Source organism: Pantherophis guttatus, chromosome 4, assembly GCF_059756535.1.
Source record: "Pantherophis guttatus breed Tessera chromosome 4, ASM5975653v1, whole genome shotgun sequence".
Classification (NCBI taxonomy): Eukaryota; Metazoa; Chordata; class Lepidosauria; order Squamata; family Colubridae; genus Pantherophis; species Pantherophis guttatus.
In genome coordinates, this window is record NC_142066.1 from 160,117,371 (window position 1) to 160,136,936 (window position 19,566).

General features: G+C 52.2%; 1 protein-coding gene and 1 pseudogene across 7 annotated transcripts in view; both read left to right on the forward strand.

Moving 5' to 3' along the window:
* Positions 1-801: 801 nt before the first annotated feature.
* Positions 802-19,566, forward strand: part of LOC117669215 (acid-sensing ion channel 1C-like) — a 24,313-nt gene continuing 5,548 nt past the window's right edge. The window contains exons 1-7 of one of the 6 annotated variants that reach the window (XM_060693719.2): positions 1,244-1,911; positions 17,384-17,534; positions 17,920-17,948; positions 18,419-18,517; positions 18,622-18,772; positions 19,098-19,154; positions 19,240-19,393. In XM_060693719.2, the coding sequence (XP_060549702.2) occupies positions 1,357-1,911; positions 17,384-17,534; positions 17,920-17,948; positions 18,419-18,517; positions 18,622-18,772; positions 19,098-19,154; positions 19,240-19,393 (1,196 nt within the window). In that variant the 5' untranslated portion in view covers positions 1,244-1,356. Of the gene's footprint in view, positions 1,912-17,383; positions 17,535-17,919; positions 17,949-18,389; positions 18,518-18,621; positions 18,773-19,097; positions 19,155-19,239; positions 19,394-19,566 lie in introns of all 6 variants that reach the window. The other 5 variants (XM_034423487.3, XM_034423488.3, XM_034423485.3 and 2 more) reach the window with 5 other exon arrangements.
* On the forward strand, positions 6,136-8,207 carry LOC117669216 (acid-sensing ion channel 3 pseudogene; annotated as a pseudogene). The gene has a single exon (XR_015734302.1). The product of XR_015734302.1 is annotated as an acid-sensing ion channel 3 pseudogene (transcript).

Consider the following 19,566-nt stretch of genomic DNA (forward strand, 5'->3'; position numbering starts at 1 on the left):
CATCGGGCACTCCGAGTTGACCGCCGCTGGGTACCACAGCCTGACAAGTCAGATTAAAGATGGAGGAGGAAGACTGGGGGGTCCTTGGTGCTCCCTGAGCTGGGTGGTTTTCTTGTAGCCGTTTCATGACCCAACTAGGGAACATCATCAGTGCTAGAAGGGAGTGTGGTTGGCAGGGAGGAGGAAGCTGGACAGCCACTTGTCTTAAGTGGTATGTCTCCTGCTTGAGGAGGGGGTTGGACTGGATGACCTCCGAGGCCTCTTCCAACTCGGTTGTTCTATGATTCTGTAAGGGTCTCCTGCTGGAAGAGAAGGAGAAGGAAGACTGGGGGGTCCTTGGTGCTCCCTGAACTGGGAGGTTTTCTTGTAGCCGTTTCATGACCCAACTAGGGAACATCATCAGTGCTGGAAGGTCTGGAAGAGGGGGAGGGGGGAGGAGGAACTGGGGGATCCTTGGTGCTCTTCTTGCAGATGTTATATGGCCAACTAGGAAAGATCAGCTGGCTGGGTGACTTTGGGCCAGTTGTTCTCTCTCAGCCCAGCTGCCTCACAGGGATGTTGTGGGGAAAAGAGGAGGCAGAACATCTGTAGGATAGGTTCACTGTCTTGAGGGTTTTATAGCAAGATGAAACGGGGAAAACGAACGAATGAATGAATTGTCTGAAATGGAATAAGGTTTTCTGCTTGCGCAGGGGGTTGGACTAGAAGACCTCCATGGTCCCTTCCAGATCTATTCTGACTGACAGGCTAAAGCTTTGCCTTCCGCTCTCCTTCCCCCCCCCACCCCCAGCGGCCAACCCCGCATTCTCTCCGCGTCACGCCTCCTCTCCGATGCCCGGCAGCACCGGTGCTTAGGACCCAGAAGGCGGTCGGGGCTCGCTCGGAGGAGGGGAGGGGAGGGGGCGACGGGGACGGAAAATCAGCGCCAGCCCCCTCCCCACGCCTCGAAAAGACAAGGAAATCAGCGAGCGGCTGGAGCAGGCGGGCGTGGGTCGTGGGGCTTGCCCGGACGAGCTGCTGCCTGCTCCCCTTCACTCTTTCCCGCAGAGCTCGGGCGTTTTTGCTCAGCCGGCGGGGTGGGGGGCGGCCGACTCCGCAGCCCCCTCCTCCAAAGCGGGCTCGGGGGTCGCTTGGCCCAGCCGGGGGTGGGGTGGGGATAGCCTTCCCCCCTTCCGCAGCCCCCTCCTCCAAAGCGGGGGTCGGGGGATGGGGAGAGAGGAGCCGGCGGGCCGGGAAGCATGGGCGTGGGGCGGGAGGAGCATGGCAGGTTGAGTCGGGGAGCGTCCGGAAGAGGAGGAGGAGGGGGTCGCGGCTGAGAGGAGAGGGGGTCGCGCGCGCCCCCGAAAAAGGCGCATCATGTACGGGGAGCGGCCGTGCCCCATGGGTAGAGAGCGGCCGTCCAGCCTCCAGATGTTCGCCGGGGCGTCCTCCCTGCACGGCGTGAGCCATATCTTCGGCTACGGCTCGCTTTCCCTGCGCCGGGCGGTGTGGGCGCTGTTCTTCGTGGGCTCGCTGGCCCTGCTGGGGCTGGTGTGCGCCGAGCGAGTGGGCTACTTCTTCACCTTCCCGCGGGTGACCAAAGTGGACGAGGTGGCCGCGGCCAACCTGACCTTCCCGGCCGTCACTTTCTGCAACCTCAACGCCTTCCGCTTCTCCAAGATCACGCGCAACGACCTCTACCACGCGGGGCAACTGCTGGCCCTGCTGGACGCCCGCGCCGAGGTCCGCGGAGCCCACCTGGCCGACCCGGAGACCCTGGCCGCCCTGCGGGACAAGGCCGACTTTAAGGGGTTCAAGGCGCGCCCCTTCGACATGGCCGAATTCTACAACCGGACGGGCCACGACCTGCGGGAGATGATCTGGCACTGCACCTTTCGGGGGGTCGCCTGCAGCGCCCACAACTTTACCCTGGTGAGTGGCAGCCGGCCTGGAGGGGGATGTAGGGGCGGGGCGTGGGGAGGGGTGATGACGGGCGGTGGTAGCCGGGTCTGGAATTTGAGGGGGGGGATGCTGAGAACAGCCACTTGGAGAGAGCCACTTTCCATCTGGGGTGCGTAAATCAAAGATGGCACGCTTCCACCCCACCTACCCACCCCGTGCGCTGGACTGTCCTTGTAGCCCTCGACATACGACCCCCCAATTTAGGTCGCTAAGTGAGAGGTTGGAAAGTGTTGATGAATTTTCCCTGCCCCCCCAAAGCCCACCCCGTTGGTGAAGGAAATCCTTGCAATTCAAATTCAAACAGCCACAGGGATGTTAAGTGAAGCAGCCTCCACCCCCCCACCGCCCCCACCCCCCGTTGTCTTGCTGGGGGTGGGGGAATGATAGGCCATGGTCTCACGGCTGGAACGGGGAGACGGGGATCCGTTGAGAAGATCCACCTTGGAGAGAGCTTCGGCCACCTTCTTCCACCTGCGGACCGCCAATCCCGCGCCGTCCCCCACCTGCCACCCCAATAGGACAACAGGGTGCTGGACAGCTCTTGGGACGCCGCTGCGACCATCATAAATAGGAACCGGTGGCCGAGCATCTGAATTTGGATTCCCCAGGGATGCAGCAAAGATCGTCAAGAGTGGAAAAAGGATCCCTTGTTTAGCTCCGTCGTGACTTCGGTCGCTAAGCGAGCGGTCGGAAGTCGGGAACCATTTGTATTTGTCTCTGGGCTGCCCAGGGGAGGGTTTGTCTCCAGCGGAGGTGCAGAATTGTGTGGCCAGCTGTGGGCCACCAAGAGCCAGAAATGGGGGGAGGAAATTGGGGGAGGGGGCCTGAAGGAAGATGGGGCGGCCCCCTTCTCCAATTCTGGGATCTTCCTGGAAGGGCCCACCACTCCCTCCTGCCAGGCCACCTGCGGGCATCTCCGTGGTGGGGAGGGGAGGGAGGAGCCCAGAAACCTCTGTGAGGTCAGCAGGAAGGAGGGGAGGTGGGCCAGAAGCCCCCTCCCCAAAGGAAGAAACCCATTCTCCCTGAGAAGGAGGACTGCAGTTGAAAGTGGGGGGTCTGCTTAAGACTTGGACCCCTGCTTTGCCCAGCCAAGGGTAGAGGCTGGGCCAATCAGGAGAGAGGAGGAGGGGGCCGCAGCAGCCCCCGCTGCCCTCGGGCCCCATCAGTGGGTAGAAGACCCTTCATGATCGAGCCCCAAAGGGGGGTTCTTCGCTTCCTGCACCCCCAAAATCGTTTTCTCCCCAGATTCCAGCCTTCGAGTGGCCAAGGAGCAGCCGACCTGCCAGGCAGGATTTTCGGTCTCCCCTTCAACCCCTGGCCCAGGACTCTGCCCCCCACTCCCACACCAAAGGTTCCTGGGTAGTGGGGTGGGCTGCCTGAAGCCCACCGGCTCAGCCACTTTGGTAGGCCTGTTTTAACCGCTGGGCACTGCACTGGTTCCTTGGTGCTGTCCTGTAAATTTGAGGAGGAGATCCCTCTGTCTGGGATGGGTGCCGAGTCTGATCGTGGGGCTGGGAGGGGGTGGAGTTTGGCCTCCTTTTTCAGGCAGGAAACACCCAGGCCCCCCCCCACTTCTGGGCACCCAGCTGTGCCACAAAAGGATTTTTGGGGTTTTGCCTTGCCCCCTTGCATGGGTCTCGGCTCAAATGGGAAAGGGGGCAGATAGCCAAGGCGTGAGCCAAGGGGTGGGGGTGATGTTCCTCTTTGGACGCTGGGGAGTGGGGCAGGGGGCACTTGTAGGGCAGGCTAAGCCCAGATTGTCAATTCAGGGAAGTATCGGGAGGAAAGGGGTCAGAGCTTGGAAGAGGTGTGTGTGGGGGGGTCTAGTTCTTGGCTTCTGGGCTCTTGGGACCCCTCCTCTTCGGAAGAGTTTGGGCATCGCCCCCTCCCTCCAAACCCACCATGCTGTTTCTCCGTAGAGCCTCCAGGCTCAAGAACAGTCTACCCCTCTTTAGCAGGGGATGCTTCGTGCGCAACCAATAACCTGCCTGCTTCAACCGGGACGTGTCCTGAAGGCCCTCCGGAGACGGCTGGGCACTGCACCTATCATCCCTTGTCAGTGAGGATACTGGACAGCTGGCATTCCTGCAGGCGTAAAACTGGGAGGGGGATCTTTTGGAGCACCTCTTGAGTTCTCAACCCAAGACACTTCCTGGCCTGCTCCCCTCCTCAGAATTGCCCCTGCCCCGCCCCCACCCTCTTTGGCACCTAGTCCAGGCACTCTTTTTGGGGTTGTCTGTTGCCATGACGATCTTCCCATCTTCCGAGGCAGCTGAGCTGGTTGCTATGGCAGCCTCTCGAGCAGGGAAGGGCCTTCCTGCTTCCCCCCCTCCCCCCCTTCCATGGACAAAGTGGTTTTTAATCCTGGGAGGTTTTTAAGAAGAGACAGACACTTGTCTGAAATGGTATATATGATCTCCTGCTCAAGCAGGGTGCTGGACTAGATGACCTCCAAGGTCCCTTCCAGGTTCTATTCTGATTCTGGCCCACCAGGGATGGGACAGCCTCCCCTCCACAGCTGCAGCTTCCTTTCCCGAATGTCTTACAGGGTTAGATTGGTCTCTTCTGCTGGGCTGCTCCTTCCAGGTTGCCCCTCCCTCCCTCCTCCTCCTCCTCCTCCTCTGTCTTCCTTGGCCACAGCTGTGGAGGTTGAAGGCTGCCGGTCCTTTCGTTCTAGCCAGCTGTTCACCGTCATCAGTTCCCCCCAGTCACGTCCCACCTGCGCTTCCCTGCCCTGACACTCCACTCCCTTTGCAAAGGCCTCCCTCCATACCTGCCCTGAGGTGAAGCGACTTGGTCTGCCTTCCAAACTCCTCCCCTCGAAATCTGGAGGCTCTCCGGGGACTCAGTGGGAGCCCAAGCGAAGTCTCCTGGGCTTGTCCAGCCACTCTCCGGTGCCTTGAGCCCGCTACTCTAGAACAGAACCGAAGGGCGCCAACACTCTACGCAGAAAACCTTTGGAGGCGTCCTTGTGGCTGGACAATAGCCCTCGCGGCTGAACTGTGGCCGGTGGCACCTGAGGTTCCCGGTGCTCTGGTGCCCAGATTCCGGTGCCGCCTCTTGGCTGGACAGGCTGTCCTGAGAAGGTCCTTGAATTACATCTGGGTGGGCTCCATCGTCAGAGAGACACCCCTATAGAGTAGTGTTTTTCTCAGCCTTGGCAGTATTTAAGGCAGTGGATTTTATCTCCCAGAATTCCGCACCTGGCTGTGCTAGAAAAGGCTGTGCCTGTCTTAAAAGGTGCTGTGGTTCAGAAATGCTGCTCTGGCACAACCTTTCTGGCTTCGTGGGCCGGTGGGGAGAGAAGGGACGGGGCCGTGGGAGCTTCACGCACGTACGCGGCTCTATTTCTCACGCAAATACATTTGGGTATGTGCCCTCGCCTGCCACTTCTGCGGCCCAGTTCCAAACGGGCTGTGGATCGGGTACTGGGCTGCAGCCCAGGGGTTGTGGACCCCTGCTCTAGCGTATCCTGTACATTCAAATACGAAGCATAACGTAATCCTCTCCTTGATATATTCTCCCACGTAGCACGCTGAGCAAAAGGTTGGACAAACTCTGATTGAGTGATTGTTTACGGCGGAGGCACTGCCAACACCCCCTACCTCCAAAATAAACCTGATGCCATTTTGTCACTTCACACACACCCTTGGGACTTGGGTGTCAGTCTGGCTGCTTTCTCATCAGTCTGGCAAATCCAGTTCATGCCCACAAGGAGTTCTTGGCCGAGGCAAGATGGGAGCCAGCTGGGTGCTCCGATGCATAGCCAAGAAGTATTTCCCGCTACAGCATGCAGAATTCCGGGGGGGGGGAGACTCCTTGAGGTCTAGTATGATGCCCTAGCCCAGGAGTCTGCAACCTTAAACACTCAAAGAGCCATTTGGACCCGCTTCCCACAGAAAAGAAAACACCGGGAGCCACAAAACCTGGGTGGGCATGGCCAACTCAATGTCACTCACTTCCACCAGTCACATGATCCACCCCCAGCCACGCCTACCCAGCCAGTCATTAGGGCGGAGAACCGGTTGTTAAAAAACACCAGGAACCACAAAACCCTTTTGACACCTCTCTCTTTCTTTCTCCTCTCTCTCCCCTCCTCTCTCTGTATCTCTCTTTCTCTGCCGTGGTCACTTCTCCATCCCCCGCCATCGCCTTTACCTTCTCAAGCCAGGCAAGGAGTGACTGGGAGGTTGGGGCCAGCCAGTGGTGGGATCACTCGACAGGGAGCCACAGCAGAGGACCCAAAGAGCCACATGCAGCTCAAGAGCCCCAGGTGGCTGACACCCGCCCTAGCTCTGTATCGCCGAGGAAGTCTTAATAAGCTAAATTTTAAATGTTTCGTCTGTTGAACTTGGGAAAAGTTCTCCCCACAGAGGAAGAGCTGTAGCTGTGCCAGCGTCTTTCCGTGGCAATCACGACCCGCTCTCTTTCATACAACACCTTTGTGTCCAGCAGTGTCTGGAATGGATGTGATATGCCCTCCCACTGTGCCTAGGCTGGGAACCGCCAAATATTTCCTTCCTGGCTGCAGTGTGACCCAGCTTGTCTACACCATCCTTTTGCCCAGGCCTTGGTGGAATGCTGACCCACGACAGGCCGGCAATGGCCCACCCTCTGATTTGCATTTGGGGCAAAGAGAAGTGGGGAGCTCCCACTGTGGCCGGTCTGGCCATCTCTGGTTTTCCACCCATGGAGTGCTGCCTTCCTGCCATCGGCTGGCGTATCATGCTCCTGGCTTTGCATGGAGGTTATGTGGACCCTGGTTAGCTTCTTTTGGGTGCTGGTGGGAAGGGGTTCTGCTCAATGCCCTGGGCCTCCAGTGCTTTAGGGGGCATCTGGGCAAGGGGGAGGGACGCGTCAGTACTGGCTACGCCAGGGATCTTTCTGCCCCAGGTGGATAACACCGGTTCGCTGTTATGCACCAGTACAGCAAGTACGCCATGCTGGGTGAAATCATGGGTGCCTGGCTGCAGTGGGCAGTGCCCATGCCGAGGGTCTCTGTAACTCTCCCCCAGCCATCCTAGAATGTCTTCCTTGTCAAGGTCCGTGCCTGGTCCCGTCTGCTTGCTCCGATGAGCAGCCCAAAGGAGATGGATGCATGGAGAACCGGGGAGCAAGGGGGACTCCTGGCCTAGCAGAACCCCTCTTTTCAGCCCTGGTGGGGCAGAGGAGGTGACTGCTTGGTCAGAAAAGGGGAGCAAGAGTTCTCCCATGGACTTCATCGCACCCCACTCCCTTGAGTTCAACCAGTACTGTACAGTGCTCGCAACTACGCCAGACAGATGCAGGCTTCGAGGGAGGAACGGCTTCCCAGCCAGGGGCTCTGTCGGCATCCTTTGGTGTGCCTCGCCGCTTCCCTCCCTAGTTGCTCCCACCTGACAAGGGGGGGGATGAGCCAAGCCCCTCCCTCCACCAGGACTGGTGTCGCCTGACTCCAGGTTCGACACACGATCCTCTGGGTGCAGCAGAGAGAAGTGACGGCGTCCCAGCAGCACAAAGCAAACTGAGTCAAAGGCGATGGAGGCTCAGGAGGGTGAGGCAGCCCCCAACATCGTGGCTTTTGCTGGCAGGTCTACCTTGCATGGCATCGGCCACGTCTTCTTGGCGGGGCCGCTCACACCACGCCGCATAGCCTGGGGAGCGGCAGTCCTGGCTGCCCTGGGGATCGTCCTGTACCAGGTGGCCGACCGGGTCCAGTATTATGCGGGGTACGACCATGTCACTGCGCTGGACAAAGGAGAGGGCCGGCAGCTCACGTTCCCAGCTGTCTCCTTCTGCAACGTCAACCGTATCCGGCGGTCCCGGCTGACCCCCAACGATCTGCACTGGGTAGGTCGGGAGCTGCTGGGTGTGGAGCTATCTGACTACCCAGAATACAGCCGAGCCTTGGGCTGGCCTGACCCGGAGGCCGCCCGAGCCTTCCCCAGCAGGAGTTTCAACCTGCGTGAATTCGTGGACCGGACCAGCCACGACTTGGAGGACATGCTGCTGGAATGCCGCTTTGGAAACCGGCCCTGTGGCACCAGGAATTTCAGCACTGTGAGTGCCCCTCGCTTCCCTCCGGGACCACCCCTTGGCTGCAGTGCCACCCCCACCTCTCCTTGTTCTGGTCTCAGTGTCAGGCAACTGTAGCTGCTGTGCCCCCTCTTCAGCCATGGGGAGGCAGCCCCTGGCACGCTGTCAGGACCAAAAGTCCACAACAAGAGTCTGAGAGAGCCCAGGGTCCCTCACGGTCCCCACGGCAGAAAAGGGAGAATTCCTAACTTGGAAAGTCTCCTCCCTTTGGCAGAGAGATGGGAAGGGCTGGCTGGCTAACCCCCATGGCCCTGGGCTCTAAACTTTTTTTTTTTTTAATTTTATTTATATGCCACCCTTCTCCAGAGACTCAGGGCGGCTTACAATGTGCTCAGCAATAGCCTTCATCCTTTTGTATATTTATACAAAGTCAGCTTATTGCCCCCACGATCTGGGTCCTCATTTTACCTACCTTAGAAAGGATGGAAGGCTGAGTCAACCTTGAGCCTGGTGAGATTCGAACTTACAGTAATTGCAGACAGCTTGATGTTAATAACAGTGCTTTAGTCTGCTGCGCCACCAGGCTCCTTAAACTTGACCCTCGTGTGGGGGGAGAGGGGGAGGGAATTGTATAGCCAGGTGCCCAGAGATTTGATGGAATGACACAGTAGTGAGGAAACTTTGGGTGCTCCCCTGGTACCAATTCCTTTATTGGGAGAGGGCCAGTGCCAAGCATGAAGGGGGCCATGGGAATCTCTGAGCAAAGCCAAGCTTTTTGTTACCTCTTCCTCCTTCTCTGGCTTATCTCCTGAACAAGGGGGCAGCTGCCCCAATGAAATTAAGCATCCCAAATGCTTTCCCAGCCCCCTGTTTCTTTGGATGCCAGGTGAAGGGGGTGCACAAGGGGGTCTCTGGGGGTGCCAAGAGGCGTTGTTGGGGCTGGCTGGTGGGGGCAAGCGCCGCTCAGCTTCTTTCTCCTCTTTCTTCCCAAAGGACACTCAGGTTACAGCTGGGTGCTACGTCAGCCACACCAGCCAGATTCGCCTAATGGCAAATTAGCACAATCTGAGCCGGCTGGCAGAGGGACTGACGAGGAGGAGGGGGTTGGCACTTAGTTCAATGTCATATCACTGCATCAATTTGGGGGCTGGTCCATGCACAGGATGGAGGAAGGGGTGGGAAGGAACCCTGAGGCCATCTAGCTTGGCCCTTCTGCGTCTCCTCGATCTACTGACCCTTGATATTTGAGCTTCAGGGCACGCAAAACGGCCACCGGTGAGAAACACCTGGTGCTTTCCCTGAGTCTACTAGCCAGGTGCACCCCCTTTCCCTCCCTCTCCACACTAAGTGGGGGTGAAGAAGGGGATCCATCGGTGCCCTAATTCAGGCTTTGTAGCAACTCTGCTGGCGATCTCTGGCTGTGTCCGCACGACTGTCTTTAGAAGAGCACATGACGGCCGTGGCCAGGGGGGCTTTTTATCAGGTTCGCCTGATACGCCAGTTGTGTCCCTTTCTGGATCAGGACTTCCTACGCATGGTCACTCAAGCACTCGTCACTTCCCGCCTTGACTACTGCAATGCTCTCTACATGGGGCTCCCCTTGGGGTGCACCTGGAGGCTGCAGTTGGTCCAGAACGCGGCCGCGCGGGGGATTATGGGAGCGACGGGGCGTTCCCACGTGACACCTCTCCTGCGCGAGCTGTACTGGCTTCCTGTGGTCGTCCGGGTGCGCTTCAAGGTGTTGGTGACGACCTTTAAAGCGCTCCATGGCTTAGGGCCGGGGTATTTGCGAGACCGCCTTCTGCCGCCGATAGCCTCCCACCGACCAGTTCGCTCACATAGAGAGGGCCTCCTCAGGTGCCGGCTGGCAACCCCCAGGGGGAGAGCCTTCTCTGTGGCAGCACCTACCCTCTAGAATGACCTGCCCCCGAGATACGCATGATATCAGACCTCCGGACTTTTCGGCGGGCCCTGAAGACACACTTGTTCCATCTAGCTGTGCTGGCTTGATCCCATCCTCTCAGTTTTTAATCGAAATTCAGTTTTAATTGGGTTGTTTTAAATTTGGGCCAAAATTATTTAATTGTTTTTTTAAATGTTTTTAAATTTTATATGCTATGTTTTATCCTGGCTGTACACCGCCCTGAGTCCCGCAGGAGAAGGGCGGTATAGAAATATAATAAAATAAAATAATAAATAATAAATAAATGAGGAGGCCAGAGTGCCTGACCCCGTGTTATCTCAACGAACAATTGTGCAACTGCCGGGACGTCCTGGGAAGGAATGGCGAGCGGAAGCAAAGTGAACGACTGCGGTGGAATGAAGACTCGGCAAGCAGACAGGGTTCCTCTCTGGACAAGGAGAGTGTTGGGATCGCCCACAAGCACTCCAGACAGTGGCTCTTCACAAGGAGGTTAGAATTCAGTGATCTGTGGTGGATTTAAAGCTCTGAGAGATGGGAGATCTTTCTGCTCAAAGCTTCTGTCATGCCCATCCCACCCCCATCGGGACATGAATCTATGGAGGAAGACGAGCCGGAACTAGAGCCGACGGAGATGGAGGGGGTGGCTTTGTTGGCTTAGGAGGAAAATGGGGAGGGACAGGCCGAGTCAGACCAGAGCCTTTCAGGATTAGGATGGCTTGTAGGCAGGGAAGAAGGGGGGCAGGATGACCAAGAGAGACTAAGCAGTGAACATGAGAGACAGAGCTCAGGCGATGAGCAAGGACCACCCCCTCCTGATCCTCGAGCATGAAGAGTGGAGAGAAGGCGAGAACAGCGCAGGCTGACCCAACTACTTGGGAAGAGAGCAACCCGCCCATCTCTACAATGCACACCTGGGGACTGAGACTTAAGGAGACACTGTGGGGAGGGGCATTTTTTGGGAACAGATGCTGAATTCCTGGAGTGTTGAGTGACCAATGTTTGAAGTTTCCTGGATTTCCTGCTTTCTTCCTGGTTTCCTGGATTAATTGCCTTGCTCCTTTGCTTCCTGGACTCCTCATCTGGCCCTGCTGGATTTTTTGCTTTGCAGCCGTGGTGCTCACAGCATTGGGCTGGACTACTTACAGCCAGAGGCTGCTGGAGGTGTGTGTGTGTGTGTGTGTGTGTGTGTGTGTGTGTGTGTGTGTGATCACTTTGCTCTGGGACTTGCCAGAAATGTGGGAGTGTTTGGAGAAATTTGGAGTAATAAAGGGACGGTTTGAATTGCCAGCTGCCTGTGATGCCAGCTTCATCACAGCTTCTCAGTTTACGGATGCCGGTTCACATACTTCTCTTTTCTCTTTTTTTTTTTTAATTTGATTTATATGCCGCCCTTCTCCGGAGACTCAGGGCGGCTTACAATGTGTTAAGCAATAGCCTTCATCCTTTTGTATATTTTTACAAAGTCAGCTTATTGCCCCCACAAACTGGGTCCTCATTTCACCTACCTTTGAAAGGATGGAAGGCTGAGTCAACCTTGAGCCTGGTGAGATTTTAATTGCTTCTTTACGGCTTGTTCAACAATCAGGAATCTTTGGATCAAGGCAGTGAGTTTCCTTCGAGTCTCCACAAAAGAAGTTTTAAAATGGAAGTTTCAACATTCTTTTGGAAGAAATAGCCAATAAGAGTTTTGATTGGGGAAAATTGCAACATTTGGATGTAGAGTCCAAAATGGATCTGAAATAAGGTTTTGCAAATTTAACCGTCACCATCTTTCATCCTCGTCTTCTTTTAACGACCCCCCATAATCCCTTGCAGGGTGGAGTCTGGGCAACTCAATGGAGCTGAGTGTTTATGTCTGTTTTTTGTTTTACAAATACCTGGAACTCATATTTTTAGAATAGTTTGTAATATGTGTGTGTGTATGTATGTGTATATATCTTTTTTTTTATTGAAAGTTTTTCAAATACAAATTTTTCCCCCTTTCCCCCCCCGCTCCCTAAACCCCCCTCCCTCTCCCCTCCCCCCATGGCTTCTACAAGATGAAATCCAAATTAATATCACATTATATAATACTTTACCACCCTTTTACACCACCCCCTATGTGCTAAACATTTCTTTCTAACATTATTATTATGTCCCCCATATACTATACATTTCAAAAACAACATTCGGCTATGAAACTATATAATAAATCCTAATTTGGCATTTATTCTACTCATAATCCACCCATTTCCTCCACCCCCATACGTATATCTCTTAATTCAAATCTTTTAAGTATATTAATATCTAAACATAACATCCCTTTTCCTAAACTAAGCAATCAGTAACGTTACCTATCACCTTATACCATATCAGTTTTATTTCACCCACTTTCCTACAGGTCTACAATACATAATACATTTAATATCTTTATTCTTCTGCCCATATTACTAAAAGATATTTCCATATATAAATAAAACCCTCAAATGACTTTAAATTTGTATTCCATATAGTATCTTCTGTAATGTCTTTCAACTAGATTGTTAATATTGACCATGTTAGGGTAACATCAAGTCCTGCTTCCAACAGTTTATTCAGTATTTTCAATTACCATCTGCCCCCATCATTAATAAGTATTTCTGTATATATATAAAAAAAAACCCGAGTGACTTTATATTTATATTCCATATGGTGTCTTCTGTAATGTCTTTTGTCTAGATTATTAATCCCAACAACCACGTTAGGGTAACAGCCAGATCATCTGCATGCCCCAATTCCATAGTTCTCTTGCCTTATGGCTCAACATGTACATAATCCATTTTTCAGAGAGTCCAAAATAGAAAGTTCCAATCCGCTCAATCACAGGCCTTCTTCCACATCCCAAAAACACCAGCACTGCAGAGATCTGTTATTCTTCTCAAAATAGTATAAGTCTATAATTTGCCTCAGCTATATTTTCATGTATCAGCCTTCTATAAATCCCGCTTATTATATTTAATCGTCTCTTAAATAACTGGCATTAATCTGTTGGCTAAAAAAGAATTGTAGTTTAAAATTTTTTAGTTTTGTAGAATCTGCTTCTTCTTTTCTTAACTTGTTGTGGTTTAGATCTCCATCCTGGTTGCCTTTCTAGGACTTGTATATCAGCTGATTGAATTACATGCTGGTCTTTAACTTGATAAGACATCAAACCGAGATCCAAAGCTGCCTCTCTTGTATTTATAGGTGATCCAGCTATAGCCTCTGAAGGAGAATCCAAAAGCGGCTCATCCAAAAAGCCCTCTATAACTTGTCGTTTTTCCATTACCTCCATCTCCATCTGCTTAGCCTGAGTTTCAATCTCTTGTTCATTTTGCTTTTCTTTATCCCCCTCCTGTATTCCATATGTGACTCCTGAGGACGTGGACAGGATCCTGGGGAGATTAAACGCAACCACATGTTTATTGGACCCGTGCCCCTCCTGACTGGTACTGGCCACCCGGGAGGTAACACGAGGCTGGCTCCAGAGGATCATAAATGCTTCTCTGAGAGAGGGTTTCTTGCCTCCCGCCTTGAAAGAGGCGGTGGTGAGGCCCCTCCTCAAGAAGCCTTCTCTGGACCCGGCCGTTTTGGCAAACTATCGTCCGGTCTCCAACCTTCGCTTTGTTGCGAAGGTTGTGGAGAGTGTGGTTGCGCGACAGCTCCCACAGTTCCTGGATGAAACCGTCTATCTAGATTTAAATTTTATGGAATTGGGGTTTTAAATTTAAAGCCAATGATTTAATTCTTTTAATTATCTTAACTTTTGCATTTGTATGTTTTTTAATTTTGGCTGTTCACCGCCCTGAGTCCCTTCTGGGAGAAGGGCGGTATACAAATTAAATTAATAAAAATAAATAAAATAAATATGTGGAGATGTTGGGCCCATTTTAAAAACCTTGTAGTAAAATTCTTCCGCTTTTTCAACAGTGTTTAATTGATATCTTTCTCCTTGATATCTCAATATTATACCAACTGGAGCATCCCACCTAAATGGGATGTTTTGTTTCTTTAGCTCAGTCACCAAAAATCCAAAGTCCTTTCTATCTTTTAACATCTTGGACGGCAGCTCTTTATATATCCAAATCTTCCTTCCATTCATTTCTAGAGTGGAGTTAAAAGACTTTTGCACAATATCATTTCTTATTCCTTTATCAGTAAAATAAATCACCACATCTCTAGGCAATTGTCTTTGCTTTGCCACCCAGGAATTTATTCTGTAGGCCTTATCAATCTTACAGAATGCTTCTTCAGAGCTGACCTTTAAAATCACAGCCAGAACTTCAGCAGACATCTTTCTCAAGTCCTCTCTTGTATTTTCCTGTAGTCCCCTCATTCTGATCGCAAATTCCATGGATCTGAATTGTATCATTGTAACTTCATTTTCAATCCTTTGCTTTATATTATCTACATTGTAAATCTTGTGATCAGCTTCCTTCATTTTAGACTCTACTTCTGAGCTATTTTCTTGAAACATTGTCAAATCATTTTCAATTCTTTGTATTTTATTATCCAGATTATGAATCTTATAATCAGCTTCCTTCATTTTAGACTCTATTTCTAAATTGATATCTTTATCCATCTTTATAATTACTTCTGAAAAGCTTTTCAAAGCTGTTACAATATAGCACTTCAGGTTATCATACTTTTGTTGAACCAACTCTTTAATTTCCTGTCTAAATTTTTCAAGATTCTGGTTCATAATCTCATCATGTCTTGCCAACTCCTCCACAACAAATTCCTTTAAATCTTTAAAACCATTCTTCTGCATCTGCAAGCTCAAAAATTGCTCTTGTAATTTATAAATGGGGGAGCCCCCCCCCCACAGCTTGGTTGTCTGGCTTTGTCAGTTTTAATGCCATCCTGCCACACAAACAGACTCTTTTTAAAGAAAAAGACTTCTCTCCACACAATATCAATATCAAGTCTCTAAGAAAGGAAGAAACATAAAACAAAAATTTTTCTTTTCTCTTGTAGCCAGCGCTATTGCTTCAGATACTTTGTAACATATTAAACCATTCAAACGGAAGGACTTTCGTTTTCAGCTTTCTTCTCAAGCCTCAGCCAGCCGCCATTTTAAACTTTTTTTTTCCCTTTCACTCTTTCTTCTTTCTTAAAATCAATCATAGGGTTGTTACAAATACTTGCGATTTAGAGTCCCAGATCCAGATTTCATCCTGCTTATTCAAGCAATCTATTAGTTTTCGCTAATTAGGTTGGTCACATCGTCTAGCTCTGTGAAGTGCAGAGTTCTCCCGAAGCCCGGAGCAGCGGCGAGCTGGATAGGAAGCCTCATCCTGCTTCCTCTCCGAGAGTAAAAAGAAAACTCTGGGGACTTCGCAGAGGGCTCTACCTGCTCTCGCCGGCTCACCTCACATTTCCTTAAGGAAACGGAGTTTTTCGAGCTGCCTCTCAGCTGTAAAGGCGGCTCTTTACGGGCGACGGGGGTGGCGGTCCCAAAAGACCATCTGGCGACGACGGAAGCCAAACCGGAAGCCCTGTGTGTATATATCTTGAAAACATAATAGAAGGAGACTTTGAAAGTCGGACATTGGAGGAAATCGGGAATTAAAGGAATTCCATCTTACAATTCTAGGAGACGGACGTCGACACTGGACTCACAGAATGAAGTAATGCATTTAAACATGGGACATATTGAAGGGTCTTTTTTGAACCCTGGACCAGGAAGTTAATTTTAACCGTGTCGGCCTCTATCGATGGGTGTTTAAAAGAGGTTATAAAAGAGGAACACGTTTCACTTGCTAAGACTGCGTCTGATAAGAAAATAGATTTAAAGATGATTCTCGTACAAGAATCAAAGATGCCATGCTGGACACACAAAAGAAATCAACGGATATCTTAATAAATAAAAGGAATATACAAATACAGACTATGATTTAGATAATTTCCCTATATTAGATTTAGGAAAGAGGGTTAAAGCAAGAATTTGGTCTCAGCTCGGACAAGGAAAAAAGACGAAAGAAATCAAGTTTTAGGGAATGATTTGAAGAGAGGAAAGCTCAAGATTGTTAAAAGTAAAAGGAAGGAATATAAAGTCAGCTTATTTGGTCAAAGTTAAGAGATGCTATTATCTCTGGTCACTCCTAAAGAACTTTTGCTGACACAAGGAAGGTTTACGGTTTTGTTTATAGATAAGAGATGAGATATGGAGAGAAAAGATCATTTTTTTGTATTTGCAGATTTGAAGGTGATTAGTTTTTTAAATTATTTATAGTTGTGACAAAGGGGAAGGTCGTTTCTTTACGTATTTTGTTCATTTTCTTATTATATTCTTATTTTTTTCTGTTGCATACTTTCCTGCTCTTCCGATTTTTTTCATTGTTTTAAAATTTGTATTAGATTTTATCTTTTTTAGTTATACTTTTTAATATGTGTGTGTGTCTGTGTGTGTGTGTTTTTTTAAAAAGATAAACATTTGTGCAAACTTTGTGGCCGAAACCTGCCCTAGGCAGGGACTTTCTTATCTTTCCTGTCAGGGGCCTGGAGGGCAGCAATTTGGCTTTACTGGGGTGGGGGTGGGGAGTCCTGTAATGGTTTTCACACTTAACAACCGTTGATCAAAATTCAGCCACTTAGCAACTGAGTCAGTTACGATGATTGCCGTGTCCCATGTTGTGCGACTTTCCGACAAGCCAAGGCAAGGGGGAAGCCAGGACCGCTTAACCATCATGTGACGAACGGAAGAATGGCGGTGATTCACTTAACGCTAGCGGCAAAGTCGTAAAATGGGGCAGAGCTCACTTAACAACCGTCTTGCTTAGCAATGGAAACGTGAGGCCCAATTGTGCTTGTCAGCTGGGTATTTGAGCTGGGTCAGCTGAGCCTTTGTCCTTGAGGGTTTTCATTGGTTGACTTCAGCCAGAGGGTAGGCCAATCAGTGGGGAGTGGGCCAGGTGGAGCCGGGGAGGGGGGCGGAATGCTGAAATAATGCAAAGAAATAACATCGATACAAGGTCTGTCCTGTGCCCGTAGCAGAGGGGCAGTGCTAGCCTGGCACAGGGGGTCCGGCGGGTTCAGAGCTTGGAAAACCATTGAAACGAACAAGACCTGTGAGGAGGGGGCAGGAGGGGCACAACCAGGTCCATCAGCTCTCCCCAGGCAGGCGGCCTTGGCTGCAGAGATGCCCGATCTCTCTCCATTTCTCTCTCTCTCTCTCTCTCTTTCTCTCTCCATCTCTTTCTCCATCTCTCCCTCCCTCCCTCTTACTTTGCAACTCTCTTGCTCTCCATCTCTCTCTCTCCATCTTTCTCTCTCTCTCCATCTCTATCTCCCTTTCTCTCTCTCATTCTTTCTATCTCTCTCTTTCTCTCTATCTCCATGTATCTCTCCCCATCTCTGTCTCTCTCTCTTTCTCCATCTTTCTCCCTCTCCCTCTCTCTCTCTCACACCACACACACACAGTGCCAGGACCTCTGGGTTTAGTGTCCTGCTTCCCCCTCCATGGGTCTGTCTCTCTCCCCCTCCCCTCTTCCTCCCCCCTGGCAGAGCTTCACCCGTCTGGGAAAATGCTACACCTTCAACTCCGGCGCCACCGGCTACCAGCTGCTCACCACAGTGAAAGGCGGGACGGGCAATGGCTTGGAACTCATGCTGAACATCCAACAGGATGAGTACCTGCCCGTCTGGGGGGACACCGGTCAGTGCTCTGCAGCCCTCCCTCCCTCCTGAGACCCTCATGCCCCTGTGGGGCCCAGCCCCCCCTCCGAGAATGGCAGCCCGGAGGCTCCTGTTTGCCCATTGAGAGGGGGGAAGAGTTTCATCTGGGGGCGGGCGAGGGTTGGTCTGCCCGTGGGGTGGGGGACTTCATCACTCAATACACAGCAGTCAGGCAGCTGGGGGGAACGGTGGGCCAGCAGCCCCCTCCTTGGCTCGAGAGGGAAGAAGAGCATCCATAGCCGGGGCCAAATGGTACCCAGGATGGGAACCTTCTCCGAGCAGGGCCCAGGTGCCCCTGTGGCAATGGGGAAGGGTCTCCCTCTTGACCAAAGAGAGACCCCTCCCCTCTCCATACCTTGTGGCAGACAAGACCTCCTATGAAGCTGGCGTGAAGGTGCAAATCCCACAGCCACTATGGATGCAAACCACTATGAAAATAGATTTTTAAAGATGCTACACTGGCTGGACGCTTAACGGAAACCAGCGGAGAGCGAAGAAGACACATGCCAGCAGTTTGGGGAGTGGCATCAAGCTGGCCATGCCCACCCAATCGGCCACGCCACCCCTGGCCCACCAAGGTCAGCTGCAGCCCTGATGCAGCCCTCAGTGAAATTGAGTTTGACACCCCTGCTATATCGGCTTTAGGAAAGAGGCTTGCAACAGCATTGCAACATGTTGTGAGACGGGATGAGGAAGAAAAAGGAACCGAAATCAGGTTTTAGGGCGGTCTTTGAAGACAGGAAAGAGCAAGATTGTGCAGAGTCAAAGGAATATAAAGTCAGCTCCTTTGGTCAAGGTTAAAAGCGAGATGCTGTTCTCTCTCGATGCCTTGTAGACGAGACCTCCTACGAAGCCGGCGTGAAGGTGCAAATCCACAGCCAGAGCGAGCCGCCTGCCATCGACCAGCTGGGCTTCGGAGTAGCCCCTGGTTTCCAGACTTTCGTGGCCTGCCAGGAGCAGAGGGTAGGCCATGGAGGGACATGGGGGTGGTGGGAATGCATCCCCTTCCTGTCCTCCCCATCCCCCGGGGACCCCGGGCTGATCCCTCGCCCTGCCTTTTCCCACAGCTCTTCTACCTGCCGGCCCCCTGGGGGGACTGCCAGGCCAATCCCACCGAGTCGACGTTCTTCCCCAACTACAGCACCGCCTCCTGCCGGATCGACTGTGAGACGCGGTACCTGGCGGAAAATTGCAACTGTCGTATGGTGCATATGCCAGGTCAGGGTGGGGCAGGGGGAGTGGGAGTGGGGGTTGGGGGCTGAGACGAGCCCCTTCTCTGGGCCGAATCAGAATCCAACTGGAAGGGACCTCGGAAGTCTTCTAGTCCAACCCTCTGCTCAAGCGGAAGATGCTTAGAGAATCATAGAATAAGGGAAGGGATCTTGGAGGTCATCTAGCCTAGCCGCCTGCTCAAGCGGGCAGTTTAAGCAACCGAGGATCGTCTTAGCTTGTTCGGCCACTGCCACGCTTGGCTTGCTCAGGTTTCTGGATCGACAATTTGGACTCCGACATCCACTGATCTTTGGTTTCTACCCAAAAACAGGTAATGCCAACGTCTGCAGTCCGGAGCAGTACAAGGAATGCGCGGATCCTGCCCTGGGTGAGCCAGGACCCTCCTGGTATCCGGGATTTGTGGGGAGGACACTTGTGAGCAACTCCGCCCCTTCTCCCCCTCTTTTCTCCAGACTTCCTGGTGGAGAAGGACAACGGCTTCTGCTCCTGCCAGACGCCCTGCGAGACGGTGCGCTACAGCAAGGAGCTCTCCGTGGTCAAGATCCCCAGCAAGGCCTCTGCCAAATATCTGGCCAAGAAGTACAATCGGAGTGAGCAGTACATCATGTGAGCAGCCCCTGCCCTGCGTGCCATGGGCCCCATGCAAGCGCAGGAGAGACCCAGCCCTGCACGGGCTCCACATGCACGTCACTCTGGCTGCTGTCCTGCTGTGAGGGGGGTGGGGGGAGAAGCCTGCAGCAGGGGTCGACAACCCCTGGCCTTCAGCCCAGTACTGGGCC